At 45.9% G+C, this 17,288-nt stretch overlaps 5 protein-coding genes across 5 annotated transcripts; all 5 read left to right on the top strand.

Annotated features, from left to right (window-relative positions):
• Positions 1-362: 362 nt before the first annotated feature.
• On the top strand, positions 363-1,273 carry LOC122616269 (serine protease 1-like). Its single transcript, XM_043791668.1, has 2 exons — positions 363-622; positions 685-1,273. Exons 1-2 carry the CDS (start codon positions 363-365, stop codon positions 1,241-1,243), a joined length of 819 nt encoding a protein of 272 aa, XP_043647603.1. The 3' UTR covers positions 1,244-1,273.
• An 885-nt stretch (positions 1,274-2,158) lies between these two features.
• Positions 2,159-3,100, top strand: LOC122616171 (serine protease 1). The gene is made up of 2 exons (XM_043791519.1): positions 2,159-2,443; positions 2,501-3,100. The coding sequence occupies exons 1-2, from the start codon at positions 2,184-2,186 to the stop codon at positions 3,057-3,059; spliced, it is 819 nt and encodes a 272-aa protein (XP_043647454.1). The 5' UTR covers positions 2,159-2,183; the 3' UTR covers positions 3,060-3,100.
• Positions 3,101-3,906: 806 nt separating this feature from the next.
• Positions 3,907-5,305, top strand: LOC122617409 (brachyurin). Its single transcript, XM_043793261.1, has 2 exons — positions 3,907-4,034; positions 4,232-5,305. The coding sequence occupies exon 2, from the start codon at positions 4,239-4,241 to the stop codon at positions 5,196-5,198; it is 960 nt and encodes a 319-aa protein (XP_043649196.1). The 5' UTR covers positions 3,907-4,034; positions 4,232-4,238; the 3' UTR covers positions 5,199-5,305.
• A 994-nt stretch (positions 5,306-6,299) lies between these two features.
• Positions 6,300-7,284, top strand: LOC122615990 (serine protease 1). The gene is made up of 2 exons (XM_043791199.1): positions 6,300-6,601; positions 6,679-7,284. The coding sequence occupies exons 1-2, from the start codon at positions 6,345-6,347 to the stop codon at positions 7,241-7,243; spliced, it is 822 nt and encodes a 273-aa protein (XP_043647134.1). The 5' UTR covers positions 6,300-6,344; the 3' UTR covers positions 7,244-7,284.
• Positions 7,285-16,231: 8,947 nt separating this feature from the next.
• LOC122616865 (serine protease 1) lies at positions 16,232-17,194 on the top strand. The gene is made up of 2 exons (XM_043792441.1): positions 16,232-16,512; positions 16,597-17,194. The coding sequence occupies exons 1-2, from the start codon at positions 16,253-16,255 to the stop codon at positions 17,159-17,161; spliced, it is 825 nt and encodes a 274-aa protein (XP_043648376.1). The 5' UTR covers positions 16,232-16,252; the 3' UTR covers positions 17,162-17,194.
• The last annotated feature ends 94 nt before the right edge of the window (positions 17,195-17,288 follow it).

Raw genomic sequence — 17,288 nt, 5'->3', positions numbered from 1 at the left:
AGAACATATTGGGCGAATCCCAAGTTAACTAGCTCGCCTTTGAATTATGGCCTTAATCCACTTGTGCTTGTGGAAATCCCTTGGCTAACTTTGTCTTTATCAAAATTACGTTTAGCAATTAAAGAACTAAGTGCAATAAGGAGAAGTCGAAGCTATTAAAAGCATATTACAATCAAACTGCCTAAGTCATAGTATACTATACCTGCGATTTGACCCACAAAATGATTAAGCTGATAGGGATTTTCCCCCCAACCAGGTGAAGGCTTTTCCCACGGGCTAATGAAGATAAGAAGCTATAAGATGGGTATAAAACAGCCACCGTTTGTGTGGAAAATCATTCATTCAATTCAATATTGATCACCATGAAGGTTTTCGTAGTTTTGGCTTTGACTCTGGCCTGCGTGTCCGCTGGACTGGTGCCCCAGGCTCTGCCGGTGCGTCCTCGTGACAGGACATCGACACCATCAATTACTGGTCGCATTACGAACGGCAAGGACGCCGTGCCGGATCAGTTCCCCTACCAGGTGGGACTCAGCTTCACCGGACCGGAGGACGGCTGGTGGTGCGGCGGCTCCATCATTGACAACTCCTGGGTCCTCACCGCAGCGCACTGCACAAGCGGGTAAGTGTTGATTACCACCTTCAGATAATTCATTCCTGGATATCTAATGTTACATCTTCTAGTGCCCTCTTCGTGACCATCTACTATGGAGCTACCGTTCGTACCAGCCCCAAGTTCACCCACACCGTCTCCAGCTCCAACTGGATCCAGCATGCCAACTACATCTCCCTGACACTCCGCAACGATATCTCCCTGATCAAGACGCCATCCGTGACCTTCTCGTCCTCCGTCAACAAGATCGCCCTCCCAGCTATCGCCAGCAGCTACTCCACCTATGCCGGACAAGTCGCCGTCGCCTCCGGATGGGGACTGACCTCCGATACCTCGGAAACGGTGGCCCGGGATCTGCAGTACGCTGATCTCACGGTCATTCCCAACGCCGTGTGCCAGGAGACCTTTGGCAGCTTGGTGGTCACCAGTCGTGTGATCTGTGTGGATGGTGTCAATCGCACCTCCATCTGCAGTGGTGACTCCGGCGGCCCATTGGTTGTGGACAACGCTCTGATCGGTGTCACCTCCTTTGGAGCCTACGATGGCTGCGAGATTGGAGCACCAGCAGGATTCACTCGCGTCACCAGCTACTTGGACTGGATCAAGAGCAACTCCGGAGTTTCCGCCTAAGGGACTTGTTCCGTTTTGTAATATTTTCAATAATAAAAGATGCATATAAAAAAAAATATCCTCTATTTCGTGCCTTATCAAGTAAGAAGTACTCAACAAATATAGACCACCAATGCTGGAGGCCAGGCAGTTTACTCCACTGGTAATCACAGGTGACCCAATGGTCGGCAGACACACAGCACTTTTAATGACTTGAAATGCTGTATATGGAAGGTTCGTGGCAGCGGCTGTGGTGGAATCGAAGGTCCTAGTGCAATGGGCAGCAGTTAGAACCCATATATTTGCTATGATTCAACCACAAGACCCTCAACTGCCGGAAGAGTTTTTAAAACCAAGTCCCACTTCGTAGGGAAACTGGTTTACAAACAACAGAATTGTAAATCTTAAGTAGTTAGTCTTAAAAAAGGACTTAGAACAATTGTGCCGTACACCATTAAGGAAATAATTTTCCAATTTACCAAGAATAAAACAATGTATTTGTCAAAGCAAATGTTTGTTCTTGAATATTTATGGCTTACTCTATAAGCTGCGACGTAAATAGGCAGTTAAGATAAAGAAATATTGATAAGTAAGTAATAATTTTGTTTAACCAAGCTGAAACTGGTTTACGACTGATCGGAAGCACACTATTATTGATTATTACCAAGTATACTAGTGCAATAATGCTACCAAGCTAATTGCCTTTCATTCACTCAATTTGAAAGTCTGTAACTTGTGATAAACAATTAAAGACCAGTAGCTACTTTAAAATCTTATCAGACAGCCCATTTTTATAAAAGGGTAAAACCATATAATAAACAAAACCAACTTTCAGCGACACCTAATCAGAACCTTTAAGTGGACCTGACCCGCCATCGATGCAGATAAGATTCCTCAGTCCGGGTATAAAAGAGGCCCCATTGGAAAGGAAAAATCACTCATAGTTTGAGCAGCCATCAGCATGAAGGTTTTCGTAGTTTTGGTTCTGGCCTTGGCCTCCGCCTCCGCTGGGCTCCTGCCCAATGTCGCCCCGGTGCATCCCCGTGACAGGGTATCGAGCCCGTCCATCAACGGTCGCATCACCAACGGCAAGGACGCCGTGGCCGACCAGTTCCCCTACCAGGTGGGACTCAGTTTCTCGAGCTCTGCAGGCAGTTGGTGGTGCGGTGGCTCCATCATCGACAACCAATGGGTGTTGACCGCTGCTCACTGTACCGACGGGTAAGTGGATGTCCTTCTCTACGAGGACCCTGACTAACAGGAGTTTTTCCAACGCAGTGCCGCCTCCGTGACCATCTCCTATGGTGCCACTGTCCGCACTAGCCCCAAGTTCACCGAGACCGTGTCCAGCTCGAACTTCATCCAGCACGAGAGCTACCTGTCCCTGACCGTCCGCAACGACGTCTCCCTGATCAAGACCTCCAGCGTGTCCTTCTCGTCCTCCGTGAACAAGATCGCCCTGCCCGCCATCGCCAGCACCTACTCCACCTACGAGGGCAAGACCGCTGTTGCCTCCGGATGGGGTCTCACCTCCGATTCCGCCACCGCCGTGGCTCGTGATCTGCAGTACGTCGATCTTACCGTTATCTCCAACTCCGTGTGCCAGGGCACCTTCGGAAGCCTGATTGTGACCAGCAGGGTCCTCTGCGTTGAAACCCCCAAGGGGACCTCCACCTGCCAGGGCGATTCCGGCGGCCCCTTGGCTCTCGATAAGATCCTCATCGGTATCACCTCCTTCGGATCCGCTGATGGTTGCGAGGCTGGCGCACCAGCTGCCTTCACCCGTGTGACCGCCTACTTGGACTGGATCAAGACGAACTCCGGCGTCTCCTACTAAGCACTTCAATAAAACATTAATAGCACGATTATTCACTAAAACAAAGACTCTTCAATTCTGGGGAAACTGTGGCAAAGCTAAATTGAACAATATTTGGCACAGATGGCAAAAGTATTTTTATCAATTAATGGAGTAGTTAAGGGAGAAATTAAAAGTAAAATTTCTATGGTCAAAAGGATAACCCAATTGGATTTGCACGTTTCTTTTGTCAATTTATATATTATATTTGATGACCAAGTACAGCAGCCTTTAACACTATATAGCAATTTGATTAATATGTTTCCATAAAACTGTGTTTACTTATAAGCAAAACAAATACATTTACCACTTATAAACTAACTAAATGCACTTGTGGCTTATGCAATCGCCTAGGCAATGAGCAATTTGGGGCCTTGGTTGGTAAAACCCCAAAGCCATTCAACTCCCGGAAAATTATCAATGGCCTTTGAATGTGTCGAAATGCAGGCGGCGGCGTGCAGTAAATTAAACAAATAATAAACTAAGCGTTGATAAAACGGCAGTCAATAAATACAGAGACCTCGACCCAGACATTCTGGCCAGTGTATGGGGCTTAAACTGGAATCGTGCAACTGAAGAGCCGGGAAAATGAATGGTTCGAAAGCAATTAAGAGAGCTGCAGTATGTCAAAGGGAGACGAAGGCCTAGCCTGAGCAACATAATCGCCGAAACGTGCGGCAATTACACGGTAGCTTGAGGAACTGAATGCCAAACATCTGCTGCTCCTCCCGTCGTAGTCTTCGGTATAATTTGCACTCGGCCCAAGCAAATTCAATTAACCAACGATGCGGACACGTGCCGAGTCCAAGACGATGACGCCACATCCACATCGATGCCACAATCGCTGACTATAAAAACACCAGCTAAAACAACAACAACCCCCAGTACTTCACGTCAAGAGCCCACTCAGACCTGAACTTGGGGACTAACTCATTACGAGGAACAGCAGATATCTGGGTATATATACATGTTATAGGCAAATAAAGAGGCGATTCATTCATAAATTTCATTCAACATAATGAAAAGAGCGGAGCTCTTCACATGTTCAATGCGATACCCATCAAGCTGGTCAGCCCAGAGCATATTACATTTCAAGAATACACCTAAGTACCCAATAACAGGGTATTCCCCTCATTATTTATTTAATTTTTCAGTGATAAGATGACGCAATTCGAGGCAATAAGTGCACTCGTCTGCCTACTTCTATTAGGCACACCAGTTAAATCCAGTGAGCCTTGGAGGGATCACTTCGAGGACACCAGAGAAGAGTCTCCGGAAGATGATGATGCAATCATGGAAAGACGTTGGCAAGTGGGCTATGAGAACTATCGACTTCGCTGCGAGAAATTCCAGATGGAGGCTAATCAGAGCTCGCCCGTGAGAACTCGAATAGCTGGCGGGGAATTGGCCACGCGCGGCATGTTTCCGTATCAAGTGGGTCTGGTGATTCAGCTGAGTGGCGCAGATCTGGTCAAGTGCGGTGGTTCCCTTATCACTCCGCAGTTTGTTTTGACTGCAGCCCACTGCCTGACCGATGCCATAGCTGCCAAGATCTACACGGGCGCCACCATATTTGCCGATTTGGATGACTCCGTCGAGGTGATACAAGTCACGCATAGAGACTTCTTAGTTTATCCCGATTACTTGGGCTTTGGGGGATACAATGACTTGGCCTTAATCCGGCTGCCAAGAGAAGTTCGAACCTCGGAGCAAGTGCAACCCATTGAGCTGGCTGGGCAGTTCATGCATCAGAACTTTCTGGTTGGCCAAGTGGTGACCCTATCTGGCTGGGGTTACTTGGGGGACTCAGCCGACAAAAGGACACGACTTCTACAGTACTTGGACGCGGAGGTGATCGATCAGGAGCGCTGCATCTGCTACTTCCTGCCGGGATTGGTGAGCCAGCGACGGCACCTGTGCACCGATGGCAGCAATGGACGAGGTGCCTGCAATGGCGACTCCGGTGGCCCCGTGGTGTACCACTGGCGCAATGTCAGCTACCTGATTGGGGTCACCTCGTTCGGCAGTGCCGAGGGTTGCGAGGTGGGGGGGCCCACTGTCTACACCAGGATAACCGCATATTTGCCATGGATCCGACAGCAAACGGCAATGACCAACTAAATGCAATTAACGCCTAATTGCCGCCCATTAATTGCTAAACAATATAGTCGGTGCAGACAATAAAACCCATTTCAGCAATGAAACCCGAACAGGTTCGTCTGTCCAGGAAGGGGAAGGTGAAAATGGTCCATTTTATGGGTGGTTGTTTTGCCTTGAATGGAAATTGTTGCCGATAAATAACAATAAACATTTCGGCATTACCGCAGACCAAGTCAATTTGGGCAGCTCCATAAAGGCACAAAAGGAAAATAACAAAAATAACAAAAAGAGCATTCCCATGGAAATTGCTGATGAATTCGCCACCGAAATTGAAATCATTGAGTTGAGTGTCCGTTTTTGGTGTGGGCATACCGGGCACAGACCCCCTCGCCCCCTCCCGCTAATCGTCTTCAATTGGCCATCTGAATTGGCTATTAACCGCAGTGATGTGGTCGGTTGAACGCGTCATAAAATCACGCGGCATTCGCTGATAAGGAGCGCCTGCGGTTGCGAAAACAATTGAAGTTTGCGTGTTTGCAATCGGAGAGACGCAATTTTCAGGCGGCACAATGATTTACTATGAAGTTGTTAGCAGTCTTGACCAACTCACGTCCTACTCCTTGACCTTTGTGAAAGGTAAACAAATCCAGCCAAACAGTGGGCTTACGGCTTCTCAAGCTATAGACAGCCGATAAGATAGCACTCGACTACTATGGGAATTTGAAGATACGCTGAAGAGCAAGGCAAACCTTTGCCAATTTTGTTATAGTAATATATATTTATGTATATATCTTGCAGGTGTAAAACTAATCAAATTAATTAGCAACCTCATGCCAGGCTTCTTGTATCGCCTCGGCAAGATCTAGAAACTCACTCGTGGCCAAGAGCCCAGATTAGATCCGTATCGGGATTAGTACTCTAGGGTACCTCGGTTGGGAAAGTAATTTTGGCGACCGTGTGGCTGAAGTTCATTCATTCATATCTTCTGCACAAAATCTCAACAGATAAGGCAGTTCGAACCGGCTTTAGAGGTCCTATCTAATCGGAACCGCTCTATTTCTGAATCGCAAACCAATCACAGACGCGACTTGGCCAGTATAAAAGAGCCCAGCTGGGCCATGGCCAACCAGTTGAGTTCCTTTAACTGAACAAGCAACAATACCCAAGATGAAGTTCCTGATCATCCTTGCCCTGGCCGTGGCCGCCTCCGCTTTCCCCGAGCCGGAGCTGCAGCACCGCAACCGCGTGATGCCCGTGGTTGGTGACATCGAAGGTCGCATCACCGGAGGAAGCGCCGCCTCCGTCGGCCAGTTCCCCTACCAGGTGGGACTTTCCCTGAAGTTGAGTGCTCTGTCCAGCGCCTGGTGCGGTGGTTCCCTGATCGGCAACCAATGGGTGTTGACCGCTGCTCACTGTACCGATGGGTAAGTGTCCCTTGAAGGATAGCCGAAAATGCCTTGGCCTTGCCGTCCTAACCAATTGCATAATTGATCTATCGCAGAGTTCAGTCCGTGACCGTCTATCTGGGCGCCACCGTGCGTACCTCCGCCGAGGTTACCAGCACCGTCGCCAGCTCCGATATCATCATCCACTCCGGCTGGAACAGCGCTAACCTGCGCAACGACATCTCCCTGATCAAGATCCCCGCCGTCTCCTACACCAGCAAGATCGCCGCTGCCAAACTGCCAAGCATCGCCAGCTCCTACTCGACCTACGCCGGTGAGTCCGCTATCGCCTCCGGATGGGGACGCACCAGTGACTCCTCCAGCGGCGTGGCTAACAACCTTCAGTGGGTGAAATTGAATGTGATCACCAACTCCGTGTGCGCCGCCACCTACGGCACCTCGATCGTGACCTCCTCCAACATCTGCGTCGCCACCACCGATGGCAAGTCCACCTGCAACGGTGATTCTGGCGGTCCTCTGGTCCTCGAGTCCTCCTCCGTCCAGATCGGTCTGACTTCTTTCGGTGCCGCTGCCGGTTGCGAGAAGGGCTACCCCGCTGCTTTCACTCGTGTGACCAGCTACTTGGACTGGATCAAGAGTGCCACTGGCATCAGCAACTAAACACATCAATAAAACATTAATAAAACGATTATTGACTAAAACAAAGACTCTTCAATTCTGGGGAAAGTGTGGCAAAGGTAATTTGAACAATATTTGGCACAGATGGCAAAGGTATTTTTATACCCGTTACTCGTAGAGTAAAAGGGTATACTAGATTCGTTGAAAAGTATGTAACAGGCAGAAGGAAGCGTTTCCGACCATATAAAGTATATATATTCTTGATCAGGATCAGTAGCCGAGTCGATCTGGCCATGTCCGTCTGTCCGTCCGTCTGTCCGTCTGTCCGTCCGTCTGTCCGTCTGTCCGTCTGTCCGTATGAACGTCGAGATCTCAGGAACTACGAAAGCTAGAAAGTTGAGATAAAACATACGGACTCCAGGGACATAGACGCAGCGCAAGTTTGTCGATTCATGTTGCCACGCCCACTCTAACGACCACAAACCGACAAAAACTGTCAGTGTTGAAGATTCTCCTTCGCACTTCCACTAGCTGAGTAACGGGTATCAGATAGTCGGGGAACTCGACTATAGCGTTCTCTCTTGTTATTAATTAATGGTATATAAATCAATGGCATATTTTATTCTCTCAAAAATAAAAATCCTTTCTAAAAAAATCAAAGTTTTTGTAATGGTGGTATTTGTAATTTCGTGAGCATAAATGCTAAAATAAAATTGAATTGAATGCGAGTAAGTTCTCATTAAAATTCATTAAATTGCCAAGCGACACAATAAAAGCTGAAAAGTTCACAGGCAAATGAAGAAAAAAAAACCCAATGAGGAAAAGTTTTGCTCAAGTGAAAGTTAAAAAGAGAAACGCAGACAATATGTCAACAGTTGAATTATTACGAGGCATTTAAAGAAATGACGAAAGTTGTTGCCGTACATGTATCACCTTTTATTCGCAGCCCATCAAAAGTAATTCCAGAACTTTTCCTTCGCATTTTCTAGCAGTGCAGGATCCACACATGTGGTGAGGATGGCAGGTGGTGGCCCAAAATCCAGTGAGGACCAGATGGTCCTGCGGTGCCGCATAAAAAGCATTTACTCAACACGAGCCAACCGGCAGAGGGACAAAAAATAGAGACGGAGATGGAGACAGAAACTGGAACCAAAAACCAGATCCCTAGATCCAGAGACATAACAAAGTCAGTCAGAGAAAATAGCAGCAGCTGAGCTTGAAAGTGGATGCCATACGCCGGAAAGGGAAGGGCAGACCCCCACGCCCAGTCGAGGGTTAAGGGGTCCAGTCCAGTCGGGCTGATAAATGTTTGCATTGCGGAAATTTATGACAGCACAAAAAGTTTCCTGCACTCGTATTCTGTGGTTTAGATATGACAAAATATCATACATAGCACACCGAAATAAAAAACGCAGAACTTACTACCGCTGTCAGTTCAGCATGGGTATGTGTGCATATGTGGGCAAAGTTAGTTAAAATGTCAACCCGGAAAGCGGACAACGAGTGTTTATGGCCAAAGTTTTTTATTTAAAATCCACTTTTCGCAGTCGCAATGCTCTGATTGAACTTCGCCTCCTTCTTGCCACAAACTTCACTTCCCTGCTGATTGAAGTCAACTTCGTTTTGGCCATTTCTGTTGGCTTCCAATGGCAGTCAGTTGGTCAAGTGGTTTTCTTCGATTCACTCTGTTGGTTATCAATTGTACCAGCTGGCACTCACAGTTGATATCTCTCTTTAACTTTTTGGGTAGAAGGGTGTTTATTAATAATATACAAAATAATTGTTCATTTTTGCTTCATTAATCTGACTCAAAATTACAAATTATTAATTTGTCCCATGAGAGTGAGTAATAATGAACACATTCGTTGATTCTCTTCTGCCAGCATCCTGTTCAATCTTCACAGTTCCGCTGAGCGGGACAATCAAAGTCAGCTTGGCTTATTGATATCAGTGCGACTTCCCTTTGACCTCTGACCCAGTTCGCACCAATTAAATATTTATGTCCGGCTCATGTGGCAGCTAATAAAATCAATTCTCGCCCCGTATTGGGAGCTCTAAGCGCAGAGCAAAATCAATTAACGTACTGTCAGCTCATCAATTATGGCCAAATAAAACGGGTGGGGCGAAAGGACTTTTCGACTGGCAAGTCAACAACGCAATCCCGGCTAATAAATGCCAGCCAATTCAAAGCAATCAACTTAATTAACGATTTTTGGCGGGGCCATGAGTCGGCTACATAATTAATTAAACGGAGTCCAAATTGGCCAACCGAAAAAAGCAAAAAAGCAGAGCAGACGTTTGTAAATTTGCAAGCTCAGCATTTCGGGGTCAGCACATGGCGAAAATGACCACGACTTCAAATAGTTTTAGCCATAATAATGTTGATGAGGCATGGGTTTTTCCAACAGAAACAACAATCAGAGAGATAGGTTAAATAAATGCAGAAAGACAGACTTAAGTTCTTACTAAGTTAAATGTATCTTTAACTTTTAACCACTTCAAACTCTTCTGGTCACCAACGCTTAAACTAACTGACCAAATGAAAGGCATCACCAAATTATTGAAATAAGTGGCTTTTATTATGTGTGCGGTTACGTGACTTTAAGACATATTAAATTGATAACTTTGCTAACCGCATTACCTGGAATTTCTGCGTAACCACTTCAGGAAAACTAGGATGACTACGAATTTCTGCCTTAATGATTTAAATGTTGTAGTCAGAGAAATAATTTAACTTAAGCGCGACTTTGACTGGCACTTTCTTAACCCCTTAGACTGATGTTCGGCTAATTAAGCGGCGAACAATTACTATTGCCTCAGCACTTACGAGTAACCACCCCAAGTCACTTGCGATGACAGGACAACACCGAAAGTGTTTCCAGCAAAAAAGCCCCATGCCAAAAACCAACAGGCACACAAAAAAACACACACACACTGCCAGAGTAAGAGTACGAGTATCACACACTTAATTCATTTAACTCAAACATTTTCATTTATTTATCGCATTACTGGCTCCTTGCAACCCCAGTTGGAACCGCCATCACCAGAGTTTTTTCGGCTAATGACTTCCTGCTTTTCCTAACGCGCTCAGCATCCGCCTGCCACACATGTGCGTGTGTGTGTGAGTGAATCTGGCAGGGATTGGGTTGGACTCGGATGGGCATGGGTATGGGTTAACTGACTGACTGAGTGACTGACGGACAGACCAACCACCCACGGAGATGGCAGCCGGGGTAAGTGGAAGGCGCATCGGGCTCATTGAATGCTTTTGGCATGTTGCCCGGCTCGACACCATTATTTCTGGTAACAAGATAATTGTATAATGAAATCCAAACAGCACTTGGGTCCTGGTGTGGCTCTGCTGGTGGCTCCACTCGAACCACCAACGCCCCAAACATCAAGTTCACCCAACATCCACCACAATGACTTGACGGCAAAGTTCGCTGGTTTTTTGTTTCTCGGACCCGGAGACAAAGAGTTTTGGGTGGTTCGCCATCTGCCTTGACTTCTGATGGAGTGGCGATACTTGTTCTGCTCCAAGTGGGTTCGTTTGATGAGCTGGGAACACTGCAGATTTCTAATTTAGTTTCAAGCCCTTAAGTTGTTTAATTTCCCCATTTTAAGGCAAAGCCACTAGCTTATATTTTGATTCCATTGTGCAAATAAACAAAAAATATTTTTGTATCTCTTCTCAATGGAAAAGTAATTTTGCGAATTATCTGATAAGATAGCTACTGTTTTTATGCGATTCATTCAAATGCCTCTAGTGCCTGCCCATTGATAAGATAGTTTTTAATTTTAACACATTAAAATCAATTCTTTTACGATAAAAATTGATTTCCTATCAGTAGTATAAGCATTTTCCTGGAAGCCTATTGAAAATAAGAGGCGGTATCTTCAGCCCACCAAATAACTTAAATGTTTAGATTATTAGATTGTGACCAGAGTCTCAGACAAAAATGCCACTCATCAGCTTTGGTTGTAACTTTCAGACTGATAAAAATGACTACCTTTTCGTTAGAATCTAAACATTCGTAGTTTCTTGCGAAATTAAACCAAAGAAATCGCCTGTAAGAGCAATCCTCAGTCAACAATTTCATCTGTCGAAAGCATACTTCCCCTTTTCTCCTGATTTCATTTCATTTCATTCACATGAAAGTAAAATGTCTTGTCATGGTCTCGTGCCTTTTGTTTTCATGCTGCCTATTTTTCCTGCCTTTTTGTTTTCCCCTTTGGGAGTGACAATTGATTGACGGCAAAAGTTAATGGCTTACTTTCTGGCTATACGAGTACGAGTATGCGGAACTCGAGGAATACTTAAGGAAGTGCGTTTGCTTTTGGGCTAACAACGGTAACAATAATTGAAACATCTCCGGGTCTCGAAAATTTCGCCCAAAAGCTCCGCACATATCAAGTAGATAGTCCACACACTCACGGCCATATGCAAAGCCGCTCAGAGAGCACTCACCGAAATCCCCATGCCTCCTCCATGCTAGCATCCTGGTAGCTGGTATCCTGGTATCCTGGCATTACCTAGAGCCATCACTCAGTGAAAAAAAGTAAAGCAGCAGCAGCAGGAGCAGGGCAAAAAATAATAATACTTTGCTCCTCCGGCAGGGCACAGAATAAAGACATAAAACAAACAAATGCCGGCATCGAGGAGGAAATATGGTAGGAACCCGTCCAGAGGTGGAAGGTGGATTGAATGGTTGACTGGCAGTGGAGTGGCTTTTAGTGCGTTCAAGCAGAAAAATATATAGAAAACAATAAACCGAAATTACAACAAGAGCCAGTGCGGCACGAGCCAGAGCAAAAACCAAAAATGCAAAAAAAAAAAAGAAAAATATTGGCAAACAGAATGTTTATAAGCCATAAAGCATTTGCCAGACCCAGCTGCATATTCATATAAATATTTGCATGCTAAAATTTGATGAGTAGTTATATATTTTCCCGACACAAAACAGCAGGCAAACATTACATCAAGCGGAATGCGGAGATATTTCAAAGGGGGATCGCATAAATTCGAGGCATTAATGAAGTCCCAACAAAGGAGATTCCCGACTGAATGAGCAATCTGCACAGGATATTAACTATTCTATAGTCTCTTTCTCCACCGCCCCCCAAACCAAATAGACTGCAGACTGCATTCAAATTCTGGCTGACAAGACACTGCAAGTACACAAAGGAAAGTTGCAATGTTCAATGCCAAGAATGCCCGGAACAATAGGATGAATTCACAGTGAGTATTCACAAGTCATTGATGCGGCCCGAGCGAAATCATTTTTTCGCCTTTTCTTATTTTTTTTTGATACCCCAATGTGCCAATGCCAATAAGCAGACAAGTACCTCCTCCGATGGGGACACGTACTTGTTTCGCCTCTCACAACACCCAACATCCCAACTTCGTCTTTCACTCCGTAAAAAACCAATTGTCATAGTAGACAAAAATCCCCGGCGTTGGCACACAATAATAAAAAGCGACGGTGGCGAAGGGAAAAAAAGGAGCCCAGCCAAAAGCAATCTATCGAAAAGGATTTGTTTGCATGGCAGGAATTTATATTTATATATTTCGAGCTGGAAAAAGACTGAGCCTGAGCCTGAGCCTTCTCATATGCAAAAGTCGACGGGATGCCGTCAGCTTATTGATAGAAAATCACAGAGAAAGCAAAAATTGTCCACGCTGTGCGTTTTCCTCAAATATTTGCCAAGCCAAGTCGATATTCATGCATATACACATTTCTGTATCCCCATATAACCATATAATAACTTAGTTTGATCCCCGCGCATAAAATTTAATGGTGGCCACTTGTGTTTGTCGTCTGTTCGCCGGATTTGTGTCAGAGTATTGACAGTTGGTCGATGTCGCAGTATCGGGACAACAGGGCGTATGTGCAATGCTCTCCATCCATTCGCCGCTAAGCTCCCATTTTAGCAAGTTTTTCTGGTGGGAAATGGCACTCAACTTGGGCGTTCGGCACCTGGAAAGAGGACCTCAGTCCTCAGACTGCCAGCTGCTCCCTAATCAAACTTTTTCAATACATCGCGCATTAAAAACGAGTTGACAAACTGCAACACAAAACTTTGACCAACTCCCGGGACCTGCTAAGTCCTGGGTTAACTTGGGTCACAGCATTGAGGGAAGGGTGTTGTGTTCCCCCCTCAAACGTGAGTCACTCTAACATCTCTACTTACCAAGCAAACTGCAGCAGCAAATTGCATTTTGAAAAAAAAAAATAAAAAATTATATGGCAAACTTTTGCAATGCATTTCATGCAAAGGTTTGAGTAACATCTTGGAAAGGGGATGATATAAAATGAGGCGATAAGTTGCTTGGCAAGTTTGGGAACCTGCAGAAAAGGTGGCTGGCAAGCACATTACTCATACGCAATGTGAGACTATGACTATTCCGGGAGGCATGATTAATGAGGCGGCTGCTGTTGACATCCCGAAAAGCAATTTGAATTATAGCTGAGAATAGACATAGTTCCCTGTGATAAGTCATCTGCGACAGAACCGACGAACAGAAGATGAGAGCAGTTCTGGGCGGGTCAGCTGGGCCAGACAGTTGTCATTAATTCTGGTCAACAAGGAGTCGGAGACGGATTTCTTGAGCTGACCGCAGGCACAGCGACGTTTTCATCACAATTTAATACAAAAAACTTAGCTGAACGATATTTGCTGCACTGCTCAAAACTACGAACAGAAATTATTAGCAAATAAAGCAATCAGAATGACTCTAAGCACTTCACATGGCAAAATCCTTCAGATTGTCATACTTAGTCTGTGTCCAATTAAGCTAGGTAATAATAGGTTTTATATTTCTAAAGGATTCAGCTATTATTCTCTTGAAAACGTTTTCAGTACACCGTTAACAGTGCTCTTCTATATATTTTTCCAAGTGCCTGTTTCAACATTATTGGATTGGGGGAATAGCGACAGCCAAAACACACAATCCGAGTGCCAGTGGAAGCGTAATCGATGCGGCTCACATTAGATGGTCGTCCCGGAGAGGACCGAAGCCCAGTTGAAGTGAGCCGGACGGAGTCCTTGGCCAGCCACCAGCATTTCAAGTGCTCCCCAACAGCACCAAGAGGACCAACTGACTGACCTCTCCGGGAACTGCTCCCTTCGCTGGCGCTGCTGCTTTTTATCCCAAGCTGCTGCTTCGTTTATCATTTGTTGTTCACTTGTCGAAATTTTATTGCTGCAATCTTGTTTGTCGTCGTCGTCGCCGTCGTCTCGTCCTTTTCCTTTTCCTCGTCAAAGGAGCGCGCACGCCGGGCGACATTTCAAATGCCATCCTAAGGACTTTAGCACACATATATAGTAGAGGTCGAAATTGTAGCAACAAGATCTCATGTATGTTGTCATGGTTCTTTGTATTATGAAGAAGGCATCAAAACCTAATTAACTAACATAGCTACTTCCACTTATTTTAAAGCTTCAATGAATCTAAAAATGAGTTTGTTTAATTTGAAAACATGTAACCATATATTAGTAAATTTGTATATTTATTTCTTAGCTTAATTCTTTATTCTTGCTTTCTATTATCTTGACCCCAACTGTGTTCGTATCCACTTGAACCAGAGGCGTAGCCATATCCTGATGAATATTCGGGTCCTTTTTCCGTTTTCTTACTAGCCCCCTTCTACGCAACTGGCTGGGTAAGCCGAATGCTCCTTTTATCCGAGAACACTGGACATTGTTGTTCAGGCTGTCGTTGTCGCAGCCGGAAATGCGTCTAATAAGCGTGTGTGTCGAGTGAGAGCATTACGTATACGTAATATACATTTATACATATATATAAGTGTATTACATACGTCTCTGTCAGCAATTTAAAGTGCGACCCTTTTTTTTGGATTTTTGGATTGCTTTAAAACTGCTGCTCCACAAACAATGGGAGCAAATATTTCAGGAAAATTAGTTTCCTTTGTTCCTCCAGAGAGTCTGAGACAAAAGAAGCGAAATTTCCCGCAATCAGCGAAAGAAGCAACCATAAAAGCGCTCAGCAGTGCAGGCAGGGGATAAAATCAATAAAATGCAGTTAATACAAGGATTAAATGAATGAAAAAATTCCCCAGGCCAAAGTGCTTGCACCGCCTTTAAGATAAAATCTATTTTATGCTTGGCATTTATGGCCCAGACACGCACAGTGGCCCACAAAAGTCACTGCCCGACAGCAACTACACACTACATGTGTCAGCACGAAAGCCAATGAATTGTTTTTATGTGCTAATGTCCGGCAGGATCCAGATCCAGCTCCGTAGACCAAGTAGACCGGGCCCAAAATCCGGAATGCTTTTGCATGCCCGACACGTAAGACGATTTGATTTCAATTTCCCAGATTCAAGCAACTTGCCACTGTCATCTTTGCCCGCCCACCCGAATGAGTTGGCAAGTTTGGCACACCGCTGCGTATGCTTAATACGATTTGGGTCCGACCATCAGATAATCACTGGGTATTTCAGCCACTCCACTGCGGTGAGTGTTGCCGTAAACAATTTCTGATCGATGGCTCCCGAAAGTAATCAAATAATTCGATTAAACCGATTTCGCTTAGCCGGTTTTCCCCAGCTATAAATACATATACTCGTACATGTACGAGTAGTACCTTAAAGCAGTGCAAAAGTCAGCCAATGTCGTCCATTTTGTCAGAAAATATCACAGCCGTCATTTGGCGAAATCTATGCTTATCACATATCACTTATCACTCGAGTGGACGACGTTTGCCGCCAGTTTGCCTGTGAAGTGCGTTTAATTGAAAGCCTGCGGTGTGTAATCTCAACGGTTTCCCACCAGTCCGATAAGAGCAGATACTTCTTTTTTTTTGGGCTTCGCCCAATCAAAGCCGATAAGTGCGACTACATCCTTCTTGGCCGACATCAATAAAAGAAACCAAAAAAAAAAAACAGTGCAAATGCCACGACTGATAAGCAATTTCACGCGAATAAACAGAAATGACTTGGTCAGAATACAAGAGGCCGGGCCAACGATTAAATGGTATATAAGTGCCGCCGCGGCCAGTGAAGAATCATTCGTTCTCCGACCATCATGAAAGTGCTCGTAGTATTCGCCCTGGCTCTGGCCACCGCCTCCGCCGGTCTGCTGCCCCAGCAGCTGCCGATCCATCCCCGTGACCTGCCCGCCGTGGCCTCGATCGAGGGTCGCATCACCAACGGAAAGACCGCCTCTGCCGGCCAGTTCCCCTACCAGGTGGGACTCAGCTTCGCCAGCACCAGCGGCAGCTGGTGGTGCGGTGGTTCCATCATCGACAACCAATGGGTTCTGACTGCTGCTCACTGCACTTCTGGGTGAGTAATCGTGCCCATCTAAAGCACTCCCCTTACATGAGTTACTACGATCAATAATTGCTAAATTATAAATTATAATTCCAGTGCCTCCGCTGTGACCATCTACTACGGAGCCACCGTGCGCACCAGCGCCAAGCTCACCCAGACCGTCGCCAGCTCCAACTTCGTCCAGCATGCCAGCTACAACTCGGCTGTGCTGAGGAACGACATTTCCCTGATCAAGACCCCGTCGGTTTCCTTCACCACCGATATCAACAAGGTTGAGCTGCCCGCCATCGCCGGTACCTACTCCACCTACGCCGGCCAGACCGCCGTTGCCTCCGGATGGGGCAAGACCTCCGATTCTGCCTCCAGCGTCGCTAGCACCCTGCAGTACGAAAACTTTGAGGTTGTGTCCGTCGCCACCTGCCAGAGCACCTATGGCACTCTGATCGCCACCTCCAAGGTGATTTGCGTTGCCACCCCCAACAAGACCTCCACCTGCAACGGCGACTCTGGCGGCCCACTGGTCCTCAACAGCAACGGCAAGCTCATTGGTGTCACCTCCTTCGTGTCCAGCGCTGGTTGCGAGTCCGGCGCCCCTGCTGGCTTCACCCGTGTGACCAGCTACTTGGACTGGATCAAGGAGAACTCCGGCGTCGCCTACTAAGCACTTCATGAATAAAACGATTATTGACTAACACAGAGACTCTTTCTCATACTGGTGAAACTGTGGCCAAGTTAGGTTTTAAACGAACTGGATAGAAAACAATACCAATATATTTTGTAGCATACTT

The sequence above is a fragment of the Drosophila teissieri genome, chromosome 3L, assembly GCF_016746235.2.
Source record: "Drosophila teissieri strain GT53w chromosome 3L, Prin_Dtei_1.1, whole genome shotgun sequence".
In the NCBI taxonomy this organism is placed as follows: domain Eukaryota; kingdom Metazoa; phylum Arthropoda; class Insecta; order Diptera; family Drosophilidae; genus Drosophila; species Drosophila teissieri.
Note: the sequence above shows the minus strand (reverse complement) of the source record. Positions and strands in the feature narration are given on the sequence as shown.